A 19218-nucleotide genomic window follows, 5' to 3' on the forward strand; every position below is an offset into this window, starting at 1 on the left:
AGAATGAAGGGAAGAGGGTTTGTGGTTGGCGAGGGGCAGGAGGTGGGGGGGAAACCAAGGTTGGGCTAAAGGAGAAGGAGCCTGCGGTGGGACTGTGGTTGGGGGGATGTGGGTTTTGTGGCTGAACTCGATGGTGGGGTAGGAAACCGGGATCAGAGTTGATAGCCGGAGTGGAGTTTACAGGCCCCGGGCGGGTTTGGGCTAGGGGAGCTGAGCGGGGAGAGAGCCAGAGAAAGACATAAGGAGGGGGCGAGGCTCGGTGGTCTCGGGGCTCCAGGAAGGAGGCGAAGCCCCTTGCGAACGTCTGTGATTGGATACGCCCTCAAGTCCCGCCTCCCCGGACCCCCTCTCCCCCTCAGGCGCCGCCCACACACCAGGCGCGCTCCAGGGAAGCGGGGAGGGGGACCAAGCTGGAGCAAAAGGGAGGGAGGGAGGGAGAGGAGCGCTCGTGCACGCGCCCCACTGGCTGCGGGTGCGCGAGCAGCGCGCTCCCGCCGCCCGCGTCGCCATCTTTTCCCCCTCCGTCTGTCTGTCTGCCAGTGGCTTTGTCCGTCTGCAGCGCCGCCCCTCGGTTACCCGCCACTGGCTCGGCCCAGAGCCGCCCTCCGCCTGCCGGGGCCCTGTACCGGAGAGGCGCGACCCGGTCGGGCCCGAGCTGCGGCCCGGGGCCCATTGTCCGGCGGTCCGTCTGTCCGGAGGCGGGGCCCAGGGACCCGGAGCGCAGCGGAGCGCCGAGGCGTCGGGTAAAAAGACCCCCGACTCGTTCCCTCTGGTCCAGACTGAGGATGCAGGGGCTCCTCGTCCCCCTCTTCGTCGCCGGCTGTCGGTCCTTTTGTCTGTCTGTGATTGAGGAGTGGGCTAGGGGCTCGTTCTGGCCTGGGGGCGGTGCAGCCAAGACCCCCCTCCCCCCGCGGCTCACCCCTCCCCGCCGCGGCTCGCCCCTCACCCCGCGGATCCCGAGATGAGGCCGGGCCGGGCTGGCTGCCCGCGCCGCCGATCCTCGCTCTGTCCCTCCGGCAGTGTCGGGGGCAGGGGGGACGTCCGCGGTGCGGTCCTCCCAGCGTGGGCCCTCGGCAGCCCCCGGCCGCGGGCCTGGCCTCCTGCGGCTGGAGCCCGGGCGCCGGCAGCCTAGCCGGCGTCTGACAGGGTTGGGTGGAGCTTCGGGAGGGGGAGGCTGGGCGTGGGAGGGCAGACCGGGGGTATCGGTGCCCGCGTCTCGGTCTCGCAGAAAAGCTTCTAAATTTAGATTTCTGAGAAGACTGTTGTCTGAGGGTTTGTCTGAGCCGCCTCCGAAGACCTCTGGCAGTTGTCTGATAATTCCTGGGAATTTACCTGTACACATGCTTGAAGAAGCAAGAGGGAACATCTCGGCTGATTATACACACGCTCCAGACCAAACAGAAGTGGGAACATGGTGAACGGTGAGGCGGCTGTGTGACCAGCTTTCTTGTTCTCTCCTTTTTGGCAGATACAGATCATTTGGATTCAGGCGAGTTTGCTTTGCTCCGTGGGAACCGCACCAGAGCTGGAGGTGGGAGTGCGCCCTTTTTTCTTAAAGCTTGGCTTTCACCGATTTTTGTTGCTGAATTCTGTGATGTGCCCTGGGAGCTGCAACCAAACACCTGTGGGAGAGTAGGGACTGTGATAAGTAAGAGGAGTGGAGAGACGTTGGGCCGCTCCCGAGGACGCCTAACCTGGTCCTAAAGACCAACAAAGCGTTCTTCTCTTCCAGCAGAATTCCTAGTAGACCTGAATCCCCGTTTCCCTTTCTTTCCGCCTCATTTTTCTTCAGGATGGTGATGTTTAGATAGCTATCCATTTAATTTCTTGGTTTGGTTTCGTATTTGGATTTGGGATGAGGCAGTATTAAAAGTAAAATTAAATGACCTTTAGGGCAATGTCTACGGGTTTTATTAGCTTTTATTGCATGTGATTGCCTCTAAAACAGCTGTCTAACCTCTGCGATCTTGATGTGTCATGAAGAGTGTCCTTTCAGTCCCATTTATTTATTTTTAAAGAGTCCATGATGGCCTTTTTATGTGGGGGAGGAGAGTTATTTGCTTATTTTTTCCCTTTCGCCCTCAGGTGTGAAGTCCCATTGGGTACCATCTGGTCAATTCCGCATTTGGCCACTAGGAGGATTGTGAGATGCAGTGGACACTGCTGATTTAAATATGCAGATACTCATCTCTTGTCTTCTGACTTAGGTAGCTTCAGTATTGAACTGTTGCCTCACTAAGATGATCTGAATAGAGGTTAACTGTCACAAATGCTTTGGCCTTCCTTCAGAAGGGACTTCATTACCTGTATATCACAGTTGTAGTTCTGATCTTGAAGGGGAGAAATTTAAAGATTAGTCAAAATTCCATTTTTTTCCTTAGACAACACAGAGGTGTATTTCTGCAAATTTTAGAAAAAAATTACAGATAACCTGCAGTTTATTTAACTTGCCACCTTGTGATTCTACAGACGTACAAGCAAAGATCCAAAGTGTAATATTTATTCACTGCGTTGAGTAATTTAAAATAACTACTTGATTAGAAAGAAATGATATAAACAAACAAAACTTAGAACCAAGAACACATATCATTAGCATTAGCCATTAGCATACTGCCCTCTAAATGTTAAAACTGATTTTTACTGTTACACATTTGGAGTTTTTTGTTGTTGTTGTTTTAATTAAAAGTCTGAAAGAGAACTGTGTTTAATATGCAGATATGATAGACGACTGCCCGAAAGCTGCTTCCTTTGCCACTTCCTGTGGAGGCCTGTCTTTGCCATTTGCGGTTTCTTTCTTCTTTTGGTAAGGGGAGGCAGGATCTGATTACAGGTCTGAGGTCCTTTCTGGCTACATAGAGTAGTTAGTTGGCATAACAGGAGGTGAGTCTTCACTAACTGGAATGCAAAGTATAGGTAGTTGTAGCCTCTCATAACTCCTCTTAATATACAGTCAGCTGTAATTTTATATTTATTCAATGAAAGTACAATTTGAGAAAGTAGGAACTTGGAGGGTGGCCAAATCCATTTTCCTGTCTTTGGTAGGAAGAGAATCCATCTCTTTTTAATCTCTAGGTCTGTTTATTCTCTTTATCTTTCAAAGAAATTTTCACAGCTCCTGCTACTAATCCGTGCCAGACTCTAACAATACTTACCACTGGGAATGTCTGTCTTATAGCTAACCAGGAAGCCCCATACTTAAGTGTCTGTTCTCTTCTGTATCATAAGGGCAGGCGCATGTCTCTGCAGCATTTCTATAGTTTGGGGAGCTTTTCTCTTTGTTCCTCCCACTGATCTCTTTGCTACATAGAGCCTGGATGAGAAGGAGCAGTGAAGTTTTAACTTTGACCACCACTCTGGAGCATGTGAGCAGGGCCAGTGCACAGTTGGATGTTCCACACTGGGGTACTGAATTAGTACTCAACAATGTGGATGTAAAAGCCCACCCTCTACACCGGAAGTCCGATTTGTTTTAGCGCCTTGTCTTCCACAGTGCCCAGCATTGCGCCTGCATCACTAGATAGAAGCTCTGTTTCCCATGCTGTTTTCATTTACAGATGCCTAAGAGTTTTGAGACATTTCCTGTCTCACAGGGATGTGATGCCTTTTCACCTCTAGGTGAAATAACTGCTTGAAAAACATCTGGAGGCTTCCACTGGTGCACATTGCAGTGTTTGACTTCCAGTGGGCATGTGACATGTGAGCTATCACCGTCTTTGGCTTCCTTTTATTTCCTTTTACAATTCATGGGGATTATCCCTTTGAGTCCACAGTATTTGTAACCCTGGTTGCCTTGGTTTTGCTTCCTTTTCTATCCTGTGACCTTGATCATGATCACTTGACAGTATTCGGGATTTCACAGATGGATTTAGAGTAGAATTCTCTAAACCCTCTGAAGGAGTCCCCTCTTTCACTTAAACTTCCTGTTATCTTGACATTGTGCTAGAAATTTATTCATTTCTTTCTTTGAGTCATTAGTTCAGTTATTTTTAACTGGTGAGTTTTATACACTCAAGGGCTATTTTTAAAAGTTTTTATCTTTTTATGTAATTTCTGGGCAAAATTATATGTGCTAGCCATGGTCCTTTTTCATTGTAGGTCAGCACCTTGCAAGGAGGTAGTAACATATCCAGTCGTGAAACTGGGAAAGGCCAGAGCTCTTGGATCAGGGAAACATGTCCCGTCGGAAACAGACAAACCCAAATAAAGTTCACTGTGAGTACTGGGCTTTGTCTTCTGAAACCTGGGGATGTTGAGGGTTGAAATGGAAAAGTAACTTAAATTTAGAGTGAGAATCTCACAATAATTTGTGAAAAGAGGGCTAAAGGTGTTGAATATGAAGGATTTAAAGTATGTCTCGTTGCCAGAGGAGGTGTTCAGAAACCTGTCTTAGGGTACGTGCACTGGATTCATCCTTAGAATACCTACTTTGTGCAAGGCCTTGTGGTAAATGCCAGGGCTATAAGACGATTTAAGATATGTAAGACTATAATACAGCCTCAGATATGTATCTAAAAAGTAATGTATAAAAATACAAGATTGTATGTGCTGAGTGTCCAATAGGGACACTGTAGACTATACATACTAAAGACATTGAAAGGAAGGAGAGAGCTCCGCCGGCTGAGGTAGTAAGGGAACACTGGATGGAAGGGGCTCTAGACTGTAAACTTGAACTGGGTCTTTCTGTTGTAATTAGTTACCGTCAAGTTTATTCTGACTGATGGTAACCCCATGTGTGCAGAGTATAGCTGCACCATATGGTTTTCAAGGCTGTGAATTTCAGAAGCAGATCGTCAGGCCTGTCTTCCAAGGTGCCTTTAGATGGGTTTGAACCTTCAGCCTTTCAGCTACTAGGTCAAGCCCTTAACTGTTTGCACCACCCAGGGACTCCTAATTAACTGGACCTTAGAGGATAGAAAGTAGACTAAAAAGTAAAAAAGAAGAAGGGAGAGGGACAGTCAGATAAGAAAAAAACATGAGCAAAGATATAAGAGGGAATGCACATGATACATTAAGGGGATGAGTAGACTTTGTATGAAGCAAAATTTTATTTGTCCAGAAGTTGTAGGACATTAGGTTGGAGATGTTTGACTCTACATTGTGGAGGCCTGAATGCCAGACCAAATTCACACTTCATTCTGTAGACTGTAAGGAGCTGCTGAAGGATTTTATGCAGGGAGAGTGGAACGTCTGGGACTATGAAGCACTGTGTGGGGTGAATCATATAAGGAAGAAACTGGAAACAGGGAGACCAGGTGTGCACTCTTGCCTTGCATTGTTTCTTAACAGTTTCATATGTACGTTTTATTTCATTAATTAGATTGTAAACTTCTAGAGCGCAGAGAGTGTATCCCATATATGTTGTGCATCCCTCTCTACTTCTAGCACTGCTCGTAGAGGGTGTTCAGAAGTGCCTTATTAAATAAACACGAATATGTCTAGACAGATTTGAGATAATTAACCAGTATTCTGTGATCTGGGGAGATAGGCATTTCACCCAAATGTTCATAAAATAGCTTCTTATTATTACTGAGGACTGACTAAAGTATAGCAACATTTGAAGAGAATTCAGAGGTATAATATGAAAGTTTAAAGGAAAAAAACCTACATTTGAGAGGATTGATTAGTCAAGGAGTTGAGAGAACTAACATTAATTAAAAATATAGTGTATGCCAGGCACCATGTACTTTATCTCATCTGGATGGGTTGGTTCAAGAATAGGAGAGAAAACAGAATGAACAGAGGAATTAAGAGGGCACCAACACCTTATAAATGAATGAGGTTAGGGTAGCAAACCTCCATGTACAATGAACTCTTCAATTTAAGTCCTGGAAAAGTTTTATAAGAGGAAACAAGTTGAATACTTATATGAGTATACTCTGGAATAGATGGATGTGGAAGGGCTGTTTAATATAAAGGTGAGTGATTTAGGAAGGAGTTATAAATTGTTGCTACAACAATAAAATTTAGTGGGCCTGAATGTGAGGATCACCAAAGGAGATAAAATGAAGTATAACTAGCATAGGTAATACAACACATGCGCATTTAAGAGGATTGTCTTCTCTGTGGATGAAGATGAGTATTGATTTAAAAAAAAAAACACAGATGTGGCCCCAAGAAGGCAGGGCTGAAAAAGGTACTTTTACTAGCGATGATGGGTTCATAAATAAGGCAATCTTAGGAGTTGAGCATTCATCTATAAAAGCTATCTCTGTCTACAGAGACTGGTAAGACCCAAAGAAAGTAGCTGGTGGGAACGATGGCATGATTATGGTAAGGCAGGGGAACCAGTAAAGGTTTGTGTGGCCTATGCCTGCATACACATAGTAGACATCAATCAGCTGCATCTCCTCCCACCATACTAGTCAAAGTCCAAGAAGAGCTGGCATTGGAGTTGGAAAACAGATGCACAAACAGGCCTTGGAGAAGGGGAGAATATCACATATCCACAGCTACAGAAATGGTTTTTAGAATTGAGGGAGTGAACGTTGTATTGTGGTAGAACCAAAAAAAGTGGGTGGGATTTCACAGGCTCTTCAGTGGTGACCCTCAGAGGGTCTTTACTCTGGAGCTACGAAAAGAAAAGTTCAGCTGCTCCTAAAGAGCAGGCTCCCAAAGAGATGTTGTTTTCAGTGATGTATTTGGGTAGGGAACCAATGGACTAAGCTTGACCAAAGAAGGAAAGACACTGAGATTTACTGTTCTCTGAGGACCTTCTATTTATTTACTATTTGGAGACTGAAGCTGACAGTGCCCTTTCGAAAGATCATCTTCTCACTGCCCGTGGCAATAGTGGCAAGTAGAAATGGGTGATCTCAGTCTTCTGACCACTTGAGTCTTATATCCCCTTACAGTGAAATGGAAGCAATCAGACATATTGAGTCTAATGCTGGCTGTCCATTTAAAGTAAATGGAATGGACTCAGGGTCTGGGTGGCAGGAAAGTCTGCAGAAGCTTTGCTTAAATGTCAAAGCCAATTGGCAGTTGAGCACAGTAATGGATGAGCTTCATTAGATCTGCCTTCTGGGAAGAAAAAGAAGACTCTGTGACGTGAAGCTAAAAGTCTGCCTAAAAGAATATTTTAAGAATCCCATTGCTATTGCCCAAGAGCACTTTTTGGCTCCACTTAAGCAGCCGATGGGCATGTACTTGGTTTTCTTCAGGACTGTTTTTGAATCTAAATTATTGGCACGATATCTCCTTTCCCCAGAACTGTCCAGACTTATTCTTGTGTTTTCTGCAAATCACTTAGTTAATAGACTCAAATGCAGAGCTTTTGGACTAAAACCCCAGAAAAATTGTTATATTAGTTATATAGAAACTGGTGATGGACTGAAATTCCTATTAGACCTTCTCACCTCTCATATCATCCCCTAAAATTTCTGTCAGTTGTTTTTAGAGAGGCTGAAAATATAGTTGCTTTCACATTTCCAATTGGCATGTTTGAACCAAGCAAACCACTGAGAAAAGGAAAATTTCTTCTCCTTGAGAGACTTTTGCTTTATGATTACAAAATACGTAAGAAACTAAAAACCTTCAATTAAAAGTTTTTCACAGAGAAGAGGGAAGAGCCTTTAATGTCCTTTCTCTTCTAAAAAGCACAACCTGTTTTGTCTTCATTCCATTAGCATCCTTGTGAGGTAAATGGCTATGTTCCCAACATGTGATAGCACTGTGGGTTACAGAGACTGTTGCCTAGAAATGGGATCCTAAGCTCCTTATTCCCAACACTAGCTTATTTTTTCTGAACTTGGCATCTGCTTTCTTAGCATTATTTCAGCTGCTTTACTAAGAGTTCAGTCGACCTGAAATTGCATTTATTTAACTGTACTGAGAATCCAAGAAAAGAGAATTGTAAACTCTTTGCCTTTATAACTTTCATCTCAGGCTTCTCATCCATTCTACAAACTTACTAGCATGGCTTTGTTGTTACCTGGTCTGAAAAACCTTAACCAAATCAGAGACAAATAGTATCTTGATTTCATACAAAAAAAAGAGAGAGGTAGCATCTTGCTTTTTACTGTGGAGCCCAGATGACTCTTTTCTCAACTATTAATAGATAAATATCCATGTTAACTACGGTGGTTGTCCTACATTAATATCTAGAGACCAGAGGATTTTTTTTTTTTAGCCTTTTTCAACAGTCTCAAGATAGAAGGAAATAACCTTACATTATAAAAACAGGCAATTCTATAACACTTCTTAATCACCAGTATCTCTATGGATCACATTATTCTTGAGTTTAAGCATGGCATACTTTTAGCAAGTTTCACTGCCGCCTTATAAAGGGATAATTCTGGACAGTCAGATTTGGGGATGAGGTAAATAGTGACTACTGGAATATCATTTACATATCCTTAACTATGAGGTTTGCTAAAATCACTTTTTTAAAAATGGTTTTTATATATTTTGCTTTAAGTTGGTATTTAAAATAGCAATAGCCCTGGAGAATAAAGTTTAGCTTAACACTTTTCCCAAGTCAAGAATAGAATAAAATATAAGAGGATGGACTTTCTTTCAAAACTGTAGAAAAGAAGTGACAGAATTAATTTATCCCAACTATCCTAGTTGAGATTGCCAACCAGAGTTGTAGACAGGGAAGTCGTATTGAACAGACTTCTTTGTTCTGTGAAGGCCTGTATATTTAGACAACAACAAGAGACAAAATAAATTTTGAGCTTAAGTTAATGGGGACCAAACTGAATTATTGGCTGATCTTGAACACATCTTTTTAGGTACCATTCTGCTAATCCAGTGGTGATTCTTTATTCAGAAAGAAAAATAAATTAATTGTATATACTTGGTATGCTATAATCCTAGCTGGCAGCAACCCACATATCTCGGGCTGTTTCTTGAGAGACCAGAAATGTCATTGATGAGAATGGTCTGCAAGTTGATAATTATATGCTAGTACATAACTTGTTCCTTAGTGCCATGTCTGCCCATGGCTGCCAGGTCTGAAAATATGTACCTACCCAGAAGGTAGATGCCTATTCCAGTTAGCCATGGTCTTGTGGTTGGAGTGGAACCAACAGGGAGAATTTAAATGTTTCACTTCTGCAAAGAAGGAAGAGGAAGCACTGTAACACAGAATTCATTTTTTGCTTTCGCTAGGAGTAATTTATATCCAGTCATCTTTCATATTGTGAAGATGGACTTTAAAGCAGCTTATTTTTACTTGAGGTCTCTGTAGCTAGGAGCACACTTTAATACTAACTACCCTCCACTCCCATTCAGCATTAATCATAATAGCCTTAATATTAGCTGCTCTAACCCAGGTATGGTAATTCATCACATGGTATTAGAACCATCATTTTTTTTCTTTTGTCAGATACTGGCCCTGAGAACATAATGGTAACATGTGAGTTGTGTGTGCCAGTTTTTCATAGTATAAGGATAACACTAACATTAGGATAAGAGGCATTCTTCTCACTCAGCAACAAACATTTGCTTTTCAGCAAAACCATTCTGATGAACCTCCTGACCTGCTTATAACTCTATTAGAAATCACTTAAAAATGTGGACATTTGAGTTGGACAGACCTGGGTTTGAATCCCTGGTTCCAGCATAGACTGACCTTAGTTTTCTCCTTTTAACACAGGTGTAGTAGCACCTACAGCATAGGGGTTTGTGGAAAATTAAAGTGAATTAACAAATATAAAGCACTTAACATAGAGCCTAGAACCAGCAAGTACCAAATAGTAACTATTATTAGGGTTTAGCATGTGGTAAATACTCAAAGAGTATTTGCTGAACAAATGACTAAGTGAATTAGATGAAGCCTATGCCACATCAGTTCAATTGCCCAAGGACTAGTAGGGCAGGTCAGCTCACCAGTCCTTTCCTCCTACATCATTGTATCCTGTCTCAGAACCTAAGCCTGTTTACTTTCTCTTCTGTCTTCAGTAAGAAAGGGCCTGGTCTACTGCCAAACGTTTCACTAGAGCTTTTCGTTATTCTCTCTTGCTGGCTGGGGAATGGGGTCTGTAGTTTCCACTCTGACTGAGATAATGGAAACCTAGAGAAACCCAACTCTCTTTTCTCCTTATGCCTGGGCTCTTGGAAATGAAAGAGTACTTAAATGTTAACTCTTCAGTAACCACATAGATCCCAGGCAGAGTTCATCAGAAGTAAATGCATAATCAAGATGAGTCCAGGTCTTTTGAATACTCCAGATAAAAAAAGACCATATTGGATCAAGGAAGATAGATGAAATATTTATTGTAATTAGTTGATATGTTTCAGGAAGGTTGTTCCTCCACAGAAATGACTTCATATATCTTTTCCCTTTAATCCGTTATTCAACCAGTTGTTGATTTGCTTATAGCTAATTCTGATGGACATTGGAAAGAGACTCAAGGAAGAACTTATAGAACATGACTTGGAAGGAGAGTGGATGAACACCTGAATTAGAGAGATTGCTGTTAAGAAGGATTACTAAAGCACTTGTTTGTAGGCAAGAAAATTGGGATTCTGCAGGTAAACTTGTAAAGTAGCAGATGACCACTTTTTGAAAGGAGTCAAGACTAGGAGGATTTAAGAGAAGCAAGTGATGCTTCCTGGAGCATCTGGCCTACTGCCCAGGAAGAGTAGCTGCGCCCAGAAACTGTTAGAGGCAGCAGGCTGACTTGGAGATAAATGACCCCACCACAGGGTACCTGCCTGTCTCCTTCCTTTGAATGGTCTGACCTTCCAACCAGCTTGCCTGGGGATGTGCTGCCCAGCTGGTGGCCTGACTCTTTTTCCTTGTGACCACCAGGGGATCAAGTGTTTGCTGGGCTAGAAGAGCAAGCCCGCCAGGCGATGATGAAAACTGATTTTCCTGGAGACCTTGGCAGTCAGCGACAAGCTATCCAACAACTAAGAGATCAGGACTCCAGTAGCAGTGAGTTCTGCACCTTCTGGTAATGACTCAGGGCAATGGGAGAGGAATTATCAGAGTGTGTGTGCTCTGGGGAATGTGCATGGGGGGTTGGGAGGAAGACATTAAAGAAGGAGGTATGTGGATACTCAGTGTCCCCAAAAGTGTTCTAAGGTATATGGAGAGAAAAGAAAGGTTTGACATTATTTTCTTTCAAACTCATGGACTATAGTACTAGGCACAGTGCCATACACAAATAGGTTTGTTATGGTTGCTGTAGGCAGGGGCATAGAAATTATTAGTGTTCAAGCAGCCCCTGGGTTAGGTCAAATGAAAAGAAAAAAATTCCTGTCTCCTAAAATGTAAGGGTGGCATTATTGAAATTTTGTCTGAAGGCCCAGTTTTAATGAGATGATGCAGCATAAAAATACTAAAGTCGCAGTCTTTCCACACCCAAGTCCTAGGTAGATCCCTGTGGTTAAGACATAGAAAAGACAGTGGCTGGTTACAAATTGAGCCTCCATGATCTGCCTGAACAAATACATTTTTAGATGTTATTTCCTAGGATGATTTCCATATTTTACTAATTTCATCCATTGGATATTGGTTATTATTAGTGTCAATTTCAGAGTGACATTTCTGATTTTGTCTCCATGTTTGGGGATGGGGGAGAATGACAAGGGAACGAGTTCTGCAACCTTCTAGGAACTACGGTTTCTACCCAAACTAATAATTTAGCAACAAAGGACTAACTGCTCAGGTACAGAAAAATGAACTCAACTATTCCTAAAAAAAAAAAAAACAAAACTGGGAGCCACCCATTTCTCGAGTAATACAGAGGTGGAAAAGACAGCATCTATGAGTCTAATAGGTTTCCATTGTAGAAGCGATGTATCATCCTTCTAGACAACAGACTTTTTTTTTTAATGTATCTAGTAGAAAGAGGGTTTTGGGGTTTTAGTAGAAAGATGGAAACCCTGGTGGCATAGTGGTTAAGTGCTACTGCTGCTAACCAAAAGGTCGGCAGTTCGAATCCACCAGGCACTCCTTGGAAATCCTATGGGGCAGTTCTACTCTGGCCTATAGGATTGCTGTGAGTCGGAATCTACTTGACAGCAGTGGGTTTGGGTTTGGTTTTTTTAGTAGAAACATATATTTGGATTTTTGATAAATTACAAAAATGTGTTTGATACAGTGTTGTCTTAGACTAAGTCTAGAAGTATTGCAACTAAGAAGCTGGTGAGAAAACATGGTACAATTTAATCTGTGCCAATCTTTCATTACTGAGATGAATTCAATCTAAAGGAAGCTTTGGGATAGGGAATAAAGCATACTTATGTAGATCTTTCCAGAGTCTAAATCCAGGCCACCAACCAACTGGAGTATCTAGTAGAGACACACGGAGCTAATAGCACATGATTTGGTTAGACTTTCTCATGAAGAAAGAATGTAACCAGTTTTGTCCGGATAGATACTGGTTGGATTTAAAAATTTTACAAGGGATGGTAGAGAAGAGACAGTAAGTACTGTTAGGTAGGAAAGCTGAGTCTTAACTGCTGATGCAGAGATCCTGGTGAAATGCTGCCCTGTATTTTCTCTCTTGTTTACAGTCAGGCCCAGGAGTCAGGGGATCTAGGTGGATTGGGGAAGGGCCAGGGTCTGATAGCTGCCCTAGGCTTGGCTTCCTCTTGTGGTCTTCAAGGTACTAGCACTTATTTTTCCTTTCAGAAAGAACTCCCTTTATTATCTCTCTCTCTCTTTATTTTTTTGTTCTTTCCTTTTTTTTTTCTATTACATAATTATAGAGAACAAGATCAGCTCATACAAACCTTGCAGATTTCATGGCCATAGACAGACCTCTCAAAAGCCATATCCTGTACCCCAAACTAAAACAAACTCAATTCTTACTTTAGGCACAAGAAATTATATTTCATTTTAAAGAATGGTCTTTTCCTTCCACCTAATGCATTCACTTATCCATCAGATACTTCAAAACACCAACAAAACAATGGATTTATTTAGCCTAGAATGCTGAGTTACTAGCAGAGTAAAAACAGTGAGTTAAAATACCTGCCTGAGGTTGGTTGCTGTGCTAGGTTTTCCACTGTACTGAATGGCCCTTTCCCTATAAAGTGATATCATTTTAAACTAATTTACTACTGCCTCCTTTATCGAGATGAGGAAAGAAAAAGTTGCTGGTGTTCTGTAAGTGTGCCTTGGGCCTAGTTGGAAGAAAACAGATTAGTGGGACTTGGAGTAGAATAGTATATTAGACACCATGGAGAAACAGAACAAGAGGTTATGGAAAAAAGTAAGTAATAACATCAGTAAGAAACGTTGGTAAATCAAAGGTGGTTTGTGTGGGAATGAGCACAGTGTGAGATGAGTGAGGAGGTGTGATTTGAAGTGTGAGGTATCTGGGAACCATGCCTAAGAAGAATTATTGTTATGATAATGTTCAGGGATTAGTAACCATATTCCAATGCAGTTTTGCCTCAAATTTTCTCTGTAGTGTCTACATGGCACTATAAACAACAGCTACATATAACATGATTTGTACCCAATGAAGCACTGATACAAACTATATTATGGAAGATCTGAAAATGTTTTCCATCACAGCTGTAAACTCTAGTATACAAAGCAGCTCAGGATGTATTCATGCAGAAATCAGAACAACTGACCAGTTTGTGTGTTCCAGGTGACAGTGAAGGGGATGAAGAGGAGACCACACAAGATGAAGTCTCTTCCCACACATCAGAGGAAGATGGAGGGATGGTCAAAGTGGAAAAAGAGTTAGAAAATGCAGAGCAGCCTGCTGGTGGGAACGAAGTGGTAGAGCATGAGGCAAGTAACAAATGGCTCCTGAGTCCAGAACCCCCGACCCGCCCACTCTGCCCTGATTTTCTCATCCATATATAACAATCTTGCCTCTGGCAGTCTCCTGAGCCTCTCTTCCTTCAAACCTCAGATACACAATTCTATCACACCCAGCCTTCTTTTTCCACCCACATATCACTATACCACGTACAGCTCTCCTTCCTAAAGCTCCACTCCTTCCCAGACAGAATAGTTTCCTTCTTGTTTACATCCACCTTTGCAAAACTGCTAGCTTACTTCCCAAGGTGTATTCTTGCATATGCTTAGAAATTTAAGTCAAATTGTTGCCTGAGGCGCCGCCTTCTCACTTAAGTCTCCTGAGTATTCCTGCAGGAAATGCGGCAGGAGGGAAACTAAGTCCTCTCTGCAGTTTACCTTAGGGGATAAACTGATGAGCTTTTTCTGGGGCAGTCCTTGGTCCTCAGGGCAGGAAGCCTTGGGGAAAATAAAGGTGGGAGCAAATTTAATCACTTTCCCCTATTACTGTTTCCTTCAGCCCACAATGGGAAATCTAAGAATAAGATCTGATAACAGGTTGTGTTCCTTTGAACAGGACACCCTGTTAAAAAAGGTAGGGGTAGGGAAGAGTCTGGTAAACAGACTTAATGAATTGTCTCCTTGTTGAATTGCAGGTCACAGAGAATTTGAATTCTGACCCCTTGCTTGAACTCTGCCAGTGTCCCCTCTGCCAGTTAGATTGTGGAAGTCGGGAGCAGCTGATTGCTCACGTGTACCAGGTATGGTGTAGGGACTGCATGCCCTGAAACACTGAGCACCAGCTTGTTCGTAGCCTGGCCTTGGCCTTGGCCTTTGCTTCCAGCTCCTGAAGGAACCTTGAGTTGTTGCTTCCACTAAAACTCCACTCCAATTCTCAGAACTATTTAGAGAATAAATATGTTCTGAGTTCCCAGGCAGACACACTGTAGAAATTAAGTATCTTTATTTTTTTTCTAAATTATTCAATGCATATTTTAAATAATGAAACAGAAACTAACATCTGTTAATAATGAGGGCTTTTTTTTAAAGAAAATAAAATTAGTTAACATGTTTCTGAAATACTGGTGAAAGTTAGCATTAATGAAGGCTCAGAATAAGGCAGACTTTTATGTTCTTTTTCTCTGATCCAGTAGCACCTGTGCCTTGTGATCTGTATCGAAAAGGCATCAACACCACATGGTAGTCTGGATTTTACCATAAAGATAGTTGGTAAATACCTGTTGGATACCAGAATTCTCAGCCAGCTTCTCGATTTGGCCTTCATCGTCCCCTTAACATGCACTTGCACCCACCCAGTATAAGCCATGCAGACAGAGAGAAATTATCCTGAGCATGAATTCTGCTCAGGCTCTGGGGCAGGTTCTGGTTCTAGAGCACCGTTGTTCTTCAAGCCAGCCACGTGTCCTAGAAGGTAGTCAGAACCCAAGCCAGTGGAATCTGAGCAATGGCCTGAATGGAAAACCAGCTATCTCAGGAGACTCTCACTGTTACAGGTGCTCAACAGAGAGATTAGTTGAAGTCCTTTGTTCTGAGACTAAAGGAAGGGGGGTGTTTCCAGAAAGTAGTTTCTAAGTGGATATTGATTATCCTGGAGGTGGCTTTAAAAAAGCCTAAGGATCACCCAGAGCCCTGGTGGTGCAGTGGTTAGGAGCTTGGCTGCTAACCAAAAGGTCAGCAGTTCGAATCCACTAGCCGCTCCTTGGAAACCCTCTGGGGTGGTTCTGCTCTGTCCTGTAGGGACTCGCTATGAGTCAGAATTGACTCGATAGCAATCGGTTTGGGTTTTTTTGGGTTTGGAGGTGGCATGAGATTGTGAGATTAAAGTTAAGGCTCTGTTCTACAGCACACTGCAGCGGTGGTGAGTGCCAAGAGCTACATGTGTCCTGTCTGTGGCCGGGCCCTTAGCTCCCCAGGATCATTGGGCCGCCACCTCCTAATCCACTCCGAGGACCAGAGGTCTAACTGTGCTGTGTGCGGAGCCCGTTTCACCAGCCATGCCACCTTTAACAGGTTAGCTGGGCATCTAACTCTCTTGTGCTGGGAGCAAACTATTGGGTGGGGGTTCTGCTTTTCTAAGTCAAAGTGGAGGCTAAAGATAGGGAATGCAAAAGCAACTGACTCATGAATTATTTGGAAATACAAATAATTAGGCTAGTGAGTATAGCCATTCTACTAGCTATCTCCAGAGAGAAATGGATTCCTGTATCAGAATAATATTGTCTTTACCCTATTAGGATAATATTTTCAACTATAAAGAGATGTGAGGAAGTCCAAGAATGTTCATAGTAAAGATTAGAGAAAGAACTTACAGGGTACTGGCAGACCCTCGTGTGAGGACAGTCTCTACTGTGTCCTGAGAAGGCTAGGACTAAGTGAACATTGTGTACTAGTCTTGTTTGACTAGTATATATGGTAGTATATGCTGCCTTTATATTGTTGGCAATGCCAGGGGAAGAGGCGGTTGAGTCGGTGGACTGTACCTTTCCTGATGGAAGCTTCCATCTCAAGGACCCTTCATTCCCACAGTAGAACTGCCCCTGCACAGCTCTTGCCAAACACCATCACTCCAACATGAATGAAAACTTCATTTCTAAGGGTTCGTCTGATTTCTGGTGGGCTGCTGTGGCAGTTGGCTCAGTCTCTAACTCCAGGTGGGCTTTAAGATTTGGTAGACACCCTAGACCAAACAGGAGAAGAGGTCTCCCAAGCATTCGAACTGACCCCTAGTGGTGAATTTGGAGCAACTGGCCTGGTAGGTAAAGAGTAAGACAAAGCTAGATAAAGGAGACAGTATCTGAGCCTTACTAGAAGACGACACTAATCATCCAAACTTTTTGCTTTCCAGTGAGAAACTTCCTGAAATACTTAATATGGAATCCCTACCCCCAACCCACGAGGGCCCCTCCAGCGCTGAGGGTAAGGACATTGCCTTTAATCCTCCAGTGTACCCTGCGGGAATTCTGCTTGTGTGCAACAACTGTGCTGCTTACCGCAAGCTACTGGAAGCTCAGACCCCCAGCGTACGTAAGTGGGCCCTGCGTCGACAGAATGAACCTTTAGAAGTACGGCTGCAGCGGCTAGAACGAGAGCGTACGGCCAAGAAGAGCCGACGGGACAATGAGACCCCTGAGGAGCGGGAGGTGAGGCGCATGAGGGACCGGGAAGCCAAGCGCCTACAGCGCATGCAGGAGACAGATGAGCAGCGGGCCCGCCGGCTACAGCGGGATCGGGAGGCCATGAGGCTGAAGCGGGCCAATGAAACCCCAGAGAAGCGGCAGGCCCGGCTGATCCGGGAGCGGGAGGCCAAACGGCTCAAGAGGCGGCTGGAGAAAATGGACATGATGTTGCGAGCTCAGTTTGGCCAGGACCCTTCTGCCATGGCAGCCTTAGCAGCCGAAATGAACTTCTTCCAGCTGCCTGTGAGCGGGGTGGAGTTGGACAGCCAGCTCCTGGGCAAGATGGCCTTTGAAGAGCAAAACAGTAGCTCCCTGCACTGAACCATATCTTCCTGCCTGACTGCCCACTCGCTCAGGCCCACAGGCATCAGTGCTGCTGCCACCCACAAGGCCCTGTCCTCACTGCCAGAGGCAGACTCGGGTTTGTTGCAGGTGGACCCGCACACCCCTTGCATGTGGGAGCATGATGATGGGATCAGGCGGGATCCTGCTCAAAGCAGCACTCGGAAAGGGAGCAGGCACTCCAGGGAACTGGACTCCCCAGCCCACTGCTGCAGGGCATGCTGATAGTAATGGGGTGGGGGGCCTGGCGTGGCCCACAAAGTTGTGAGGGCTAATAAATTAATTTTATCTTTATTGGCCTTCTATTTTTCTCTCAGTTTCATTCTAGCAAATGAAGTGATCTCAGAGAGACCTTGGGTCAGAGTTTTCAGGCAGTGAATTTGGAGTCTTGTTCTCTTCTGAGAGAGGGTGCTCTTCAGCTGGGGCTGTCCAAGCAGATTCCTTATTTGGGCCGTTAAAAAGTTGATGAGGAATAACTATGACATTAAAACTGATGCTGGCCTTGTGAGAGTCAGTTCCCACAACCATAATGAAGGTATCTATGATCCCAGAGGCTATTTAAATCTAGTTTACATTTTTCAAATTCAGAAGTACAGTAGTTCCCTCCTTATCCGTGGAAGATACATTCCAAGACCTCTCGTGGATGCCGGAAACCACTGATAGTACTGAACCCTATATATACTATGATTTGTCCTACATATACACACACCTATGATAAGGTTTAATTTATAAATTAGGCAGAGTAAGAGATTAACAACAAAAACTAATACAATAGAACAACTACAACGATATACTGTAGTAAAAGTTATGTGAATGACAGAGCTGGACAGCGTGAGATTTTGTCATGCTGTATATTCATTTAACATTTCTGAACCGAGGTTGACCTTGGGTAACTGAAACCATGGAAAGCAAAACCATGGTTAAGGAGGGGCTACTGTAGTAGAAGCCTTTCTTCATAACTGGCATTTTCTAAGGAAGAGTGTGCAGTACTTTAGTCAAAGTACTGGCAGCTTTTCCCAGCAGCATTCAGTTTGTCAAATATATTTCTATCCCAGACAGAAGTCACCTGCATCTAGGAATATGTTCATAGAAATGACTGCAATATTAAGGTCCATTTCACCAAGGAACTCACGTTTGAGAGAAAAGGTAACCCATCTTTTCATTTATTCCCCAGATCCAAGAGAAGACAATAAAACCCACTGAGGAAAACCCAGAATTAAGGTGATATGAGAACTCAAAGTCAAAAGTGGTCAAGGCTGGAGCAAATCGTTTGTATGGCTCTATGGAAGAGACAAGAGCTGGGGTCATTTCTAAGTTTCTGTAATAGTACAGAGCAAGCACAGAGCTTCCCTCAGCCTGCACCAAGGGTTGTATACAGTTAAGGTAATTATAGCTTTTGAGGTCCAGAAGGAAGTGCCCTAGTTAAATTGTTGCCAGAAAAATAACTATGCCAAGAATGTGGACCTCTTCCAGTATCATAACAAGGAAACTTGGACTTCTCTCTGACCTCCACAGGTTCAAGGCTGTTTAATAGTGTTCAATGACTCACCAAACTAGGGTTAATTCCAGGAAACCTGAAATACAGTATTTCTGTTCTGAAGAATACAAACTTGTTAGTACTAGACATTTAAAAGAAACAAATACTTAATTGGTCCAAATGTCTTTCTCTCAGAGTTCCATATTGAAACCCTACATATATAGGTTTCAAAATAGTTGAGCACTTACCATGTGCCAGAGATTATTCTGAGCACTTTACATGGATTGTAATTTAATTTTCACAAGAAACTAAATTAACACAAGCTGAGGAGCCAGATGCCTGGGTTTGAAACTCTGCCCAGGCATTTAATAGCTGTGTGTCTTTAGGCAATTTAGCCTGTGTCTTGGTTTCTTCATCCACAAAATGGAAATGTCAGGAACTGTTAATACATATAAAACACTTAAGTTTCTGGCACACACAGTAAGTGTTCA

At 43.4% G+C, this 19218-nt stretch overlaps 2 protein-coding genes across 6 annotated transcripts; one reads left to right on the forward strand and one right to left on the reverse strand.

Moving 5' to 3' along the window:
• Window positions 1–272: 272 nt before the first annotated feature.
• LOC126065094 (translation initiation factor IF-2) lies at window positions 273–1819 on the reverse strand. The gene is made up of 3 exons (XM_049864759.1): window positions 1695–1819; window positions 947–1320; window positions 273–840 (listed from the first exon to the last, which is right to left on the reverse strand). Exons 1-3 carry the CDS (start codon window positions 1817–1819, stop codon window positions 356–358), a joined length of 984 nt encoding a protein of 327 aa, XP_049720716.1. The 3' UTR covers window positions 273–355.
• ZNF821 (zinc finger protein 821) lies at window positions 1303–17539 on the forward strand. 5 transcript variants are annotated; one of them, XM_049864784.1, is made up of 8 exons: window positions 1303–2803; window positions 3616–3696; window positions 4096–4212; window positions 10757–10901; window positions 13543–13702; window positions 14368–14472; window positions 15576–15742; window positions 16578–17539. In XM_049864784.1, exons 3-8 carry the CDS (start codon window positions 4173–4175, stop codon window positions 17227–17229), a joined length of 1269 nt encoding a protein of 422 aa, XP_049720741.1. In that variant the 5' UTR covers window positions 1303–2803; window positions 3616–3696; window positions 4096–4172; the 3' UTR covers window positions 17230–17539. The 5 variants fall into 5 exon arrangements, with proteins under 5 accessions (XP_049720741.1, XP_049720739.1, XP_049720740.1 ...); XM_049864782.1 differs by having other exon boundaries at window positions 3616–5252; window positions 10757–10882; window positions 13557–13702; XM_049864783.1 differs by having other exon boundaries at window positions 3616–4212.
• Window positions 17540–19218: the final 1679 nt, after the last annotated feature.

The sequence above is a fragment of the Elephas maximus genome, chromosome 21 (assembly GCF_024166365.1).
Source record: "Elephas maximus indicus isolate mEleMax1 chromosome 21, mEleMax1 primary haplotype, whole genome shotgun sequence".
In the NCBI taxonomy this organism is placed as follows: Eukaryota; Metazoa; Chordata; class Mammalia; order Proboscidea; family Elephantidae; genus Elephas; species Elephas maximus.

Coding starts and splice junctions, on each gene's coding strand:
- LOC126065094 (XM_049864759.1), bottom strand. CDS start 1,819: ATGGATAGCTATCTAAACATCACCATCCTGAAGAAAAATGAGGCGGAA. Junction 1,321..1,694: donor TTGTTGGTCTTTAGGACCAG/GTTAGGCGTCCT, acceptor GTAAATTCCCAG/GAATTATCAGACAACTGCCA. Junction 841..946: donor CTCATCTCGGGATCCGCGGG/GTGAGGGGCGAG, acceptor CCTCAATCACAG/ACAGACAAAAGGACCGACAG.
- ZNF821 (XM_049864782.1), top strand. CDS start 5,081: ATGTTTGACTCTACATTGTGGAGGCCTGAATGCCAGACCAAATTCACA. Junction 13,703..14,367: donor ACGAAGTGGTAGAGCATGAG/GCAAGTAACAAA, acceptor GTTGAATTGCAG/GTCACAGAGAATTTGAATTC. Junction 14,473..15,575: donor TGATTGCTCACGTGTACCAG/GTATGGTGTAGG, acceptor TCTGTTCTACAG/CACACTGCAGCGGTGGTGAG.